The sequence below is a fragment of the Diuraphis noxia genome, unplaced genomic scaffold (assembly GCF_037042655.1).
Source record: "Diuraphis noxia isolate RWA-SAM2 unplaced genomic scaffold, SU_Dnox_SAM2 contig0001, whole genome shotgun sequence".
Taxonomy (NCBI): Eukaryota; Metazoa; Arthropoda; class Insecta; order Hemiptera; family Aphididae; genus Diuraphis; species Diuraphis noxia.
This window is the reverse complement of record NW_028301711.1, coordinates 1,001,717-1,004,359: the sequence shown is the minus strand read 5'-3', so window position 1 is coordinate 1,004,359 and position 2,643 is coordinate 1,001,717. Positions and strand designations below refer to the sequence as shown.

General features: G+C 26.6%; 1 protein-coding gene across 1 annotated transcript; it reads right to left on the bottom strand.

The window, feature by feature from the left end:
• Window positions 1–313: 313 nt before the first annotated feature.
• On the bottom strand, window positions 314–662 carry LOC149059156 (THAP domain-containing protein 1-like). The gene is made up of 2 exons (XM_089215801.1): window positions 592–662; window positions 314–524 (listed from the first exon to the last, which is right to left on the bottom strand). Exons 1-2 carry the CDS (start codon window positions 660–662, stop codon window positions 314–316), a joined length of 282 nt encoding a protein of 93 aa, XP_089071927.1.
• Window positions 663–2,643: the final 1,981 nt, after the last annotated feature.

Here is a 2,643-nt window from a genome sequence, read left to right as displayed (position 1 = left end):
GTGTATAAGATTTCAGAGATACAGAAGTACAAGTATCGAGAGTGTCGTTCAGCTTTTCTATACCTTCTAATGAAATATCACTGGTCAATACCTTATATTAAAAATAAATATATAAATATCATAATAAATATGTGTCAATTGTTTAATTTATTTCCAATATCATTATTAATTAAGTACCTTAACGGATGATGAAGAGCAACTTAAATCAGCAGAGAAGCAAGGTTTTATCATTTCTGGGTAATCTATTTTTGCCTAAAATTGAGAGTTATAGTTAACTATATCAAAAAACTTATAGTTAGTTATAAAAAAATTATTAAATAGTTACATTTTTAACTCTAGATATAATTAGACATGGAACTGCATTATGATTTAGTAATCTTCTGGATTTATAGCTAATAAAATTTGAAGAATCAAAATGGCAAGAACAAATTATACTATTTTTAGTCAAACTATTTGAACTAAGATTGTTTGCCACTAAAAAATCATTCCATTTCTCCATCAACTCAGGATTAGATAGAGGAAATCTGGAAAAATATCAAAAAAATAATACTTAAAATTTAAAATGTATTTAATATTTAAATCTTGTCTTACTTGTGAAAGGAAATATCATGAGACTTGCTCTTAGGGTTTTTTGATCTGCCACATATAAAACAACTCGGCATTATGATCACACTTTTTAAGGATTTGAAAACAATTAATAATGTTAAATCATAGAGTATATTACTCTATGTGTTAAATATGTTAACTAATATATAACCAATTGTCCTAACTAGAATCCAGAGAAATCAAAAAGGACGACAATAAGAGTCAAGAGATCATAATACACATTTTTTTCTTTGATTTATATAGATAGATATTAATATAACCTTAGATCATATACTATATATACTATATACTGTATATGATCTAAGAATATAACATTATTATTGTACTACGCAATCTAGCGGACAAGGAGAGCGCAGTTGGACTCTCGATAAGGGTCAACGACCTAACATTTGGCTTCACTACTAGAACACGGGGAATATATGCAACGGCCTCTCTATATTACTCTATGGATCACATCGGTACTAGTTCTCGTTCATTCTAGCGCACCACGCCTACTGTAGTTCTCGTTATTTCATTGGCCGTTATAATTTTGGCGCCAATATTTTATAATATGAAATTATTACATGATATCACTACCATACTACAATGTTTACATCTTATTAATTCAATTTGACAATTTCTTTGCTAATATTAATTAATTTTATTAAGTTATTTATTTAATACAAACATTGAAACATGCCGGTTTGCTGCTTTTTAAATTGCCTCAGTGGAAGTAAAAAGGTCAAGTGAAATACTGTCGGGCAACCTATTACACTCCATCGATTTCCGAAAGACCCCTTTTTTAGAAAACTATGGGCTCAACAAGCTCTTTCAGGAATAGAGAAAAAGATTAGTTTTGATTCAGGTTTGATATAAACTAATAAAATAATTATTCTTTTCTGTTAGAAATTTAGTATGTAAACTATATTAAACATTTTTCTTTATTTTATATTTAAACCTATTCACACCTAAAATATAATTCTCAATACTCAAGTCAATATATTTATGAAAAAACTACCTATTATATAGAATACTACCATTGTTTATGCATATATTCCTTATATTTAATTTTATATTTTATAAATATTTGTTTGTTAAATAATAATTTATAGCTGTTATTTGCTCCCTACATTTTCCCACGTATCAATATGATGATACATGCACTGGTAAACGGAAGCTTAAAGAAGATGCTATCCCTTTGACTCCTCAGTCAAAAGATAATTCTACCAATGTTGAAATTATATGCACACCATCAGGAAGTTTTTATGTGTAAGGTCAATTAATTAGAATAACTGAATACATTTTATACAACAACAAATTGAACAAATATTAATAAATGTTATTCTAATATTAGAGAGCCGTGCAATGATTTAAACCAATCAAGTTCTGGATTTTTGGATACTAAAGTTTTAAAAAATTCTTTACCTAGGTGGGTACTCATAAAAAGCACATAATTAGTTTATATTATATATTATTTAGTATAAAATATATGGCTTATGATTACATTTTATTTCCTAGCCGGCCTGTGAAATGTCGAACCAAGTTATTTGACTATAGTATACCAGACCATTGTGATTTAGGAGTTGATAATATTGATGAGGCATCTAAAACTGAAGTAGAAAAGTAATACTTCTATATATTGTTGTAAAATGAACTGTCCTATTTCAGCATTTAAATTGTTTGATTGTTTATACATATTTGCATAAGAATTTAGCTACAGTGTACTAATATTTTTCAATTGTAGTGTAATTTGTATATAAATATATGATATATGATAACTTCCAAGTCTTTAATAATATAAATTTGAAAATGTATCTATGTCATAGTTAATAGTTATATACAAATATTTAATGTGTATTTTGTTCTATGTGTATTATAGCCTATATTTAAATGAACTTAACTCAATAATAAAAACATATTTTAGTGATATTTGAAAATTAATATTTATATGTTTAACTATTTGTTTATCTTCTATAGTCTATTGTATTAATTCTGCATGTATGTACCTACCTGTTTTTTTTAGTTAGTTGTCACAAGAAATTCAATAAAACAAAGTTC

Coding starts and splice junctions, on each gene's coding strand:
- LOC149059156 (XM_089215801.1), bottom strand. CDS start 662: ATGCCGAGTTGTTTTATATGTGGCAGATCAAAAAACCCTAAGAGCAAG. Junction 525..591: donor CATGATATTTCCTTTCACAA/GTAAGACAAGAT, acceptor ATATTTTTCCAG/ATTTCCTCTATCTAATCCTG.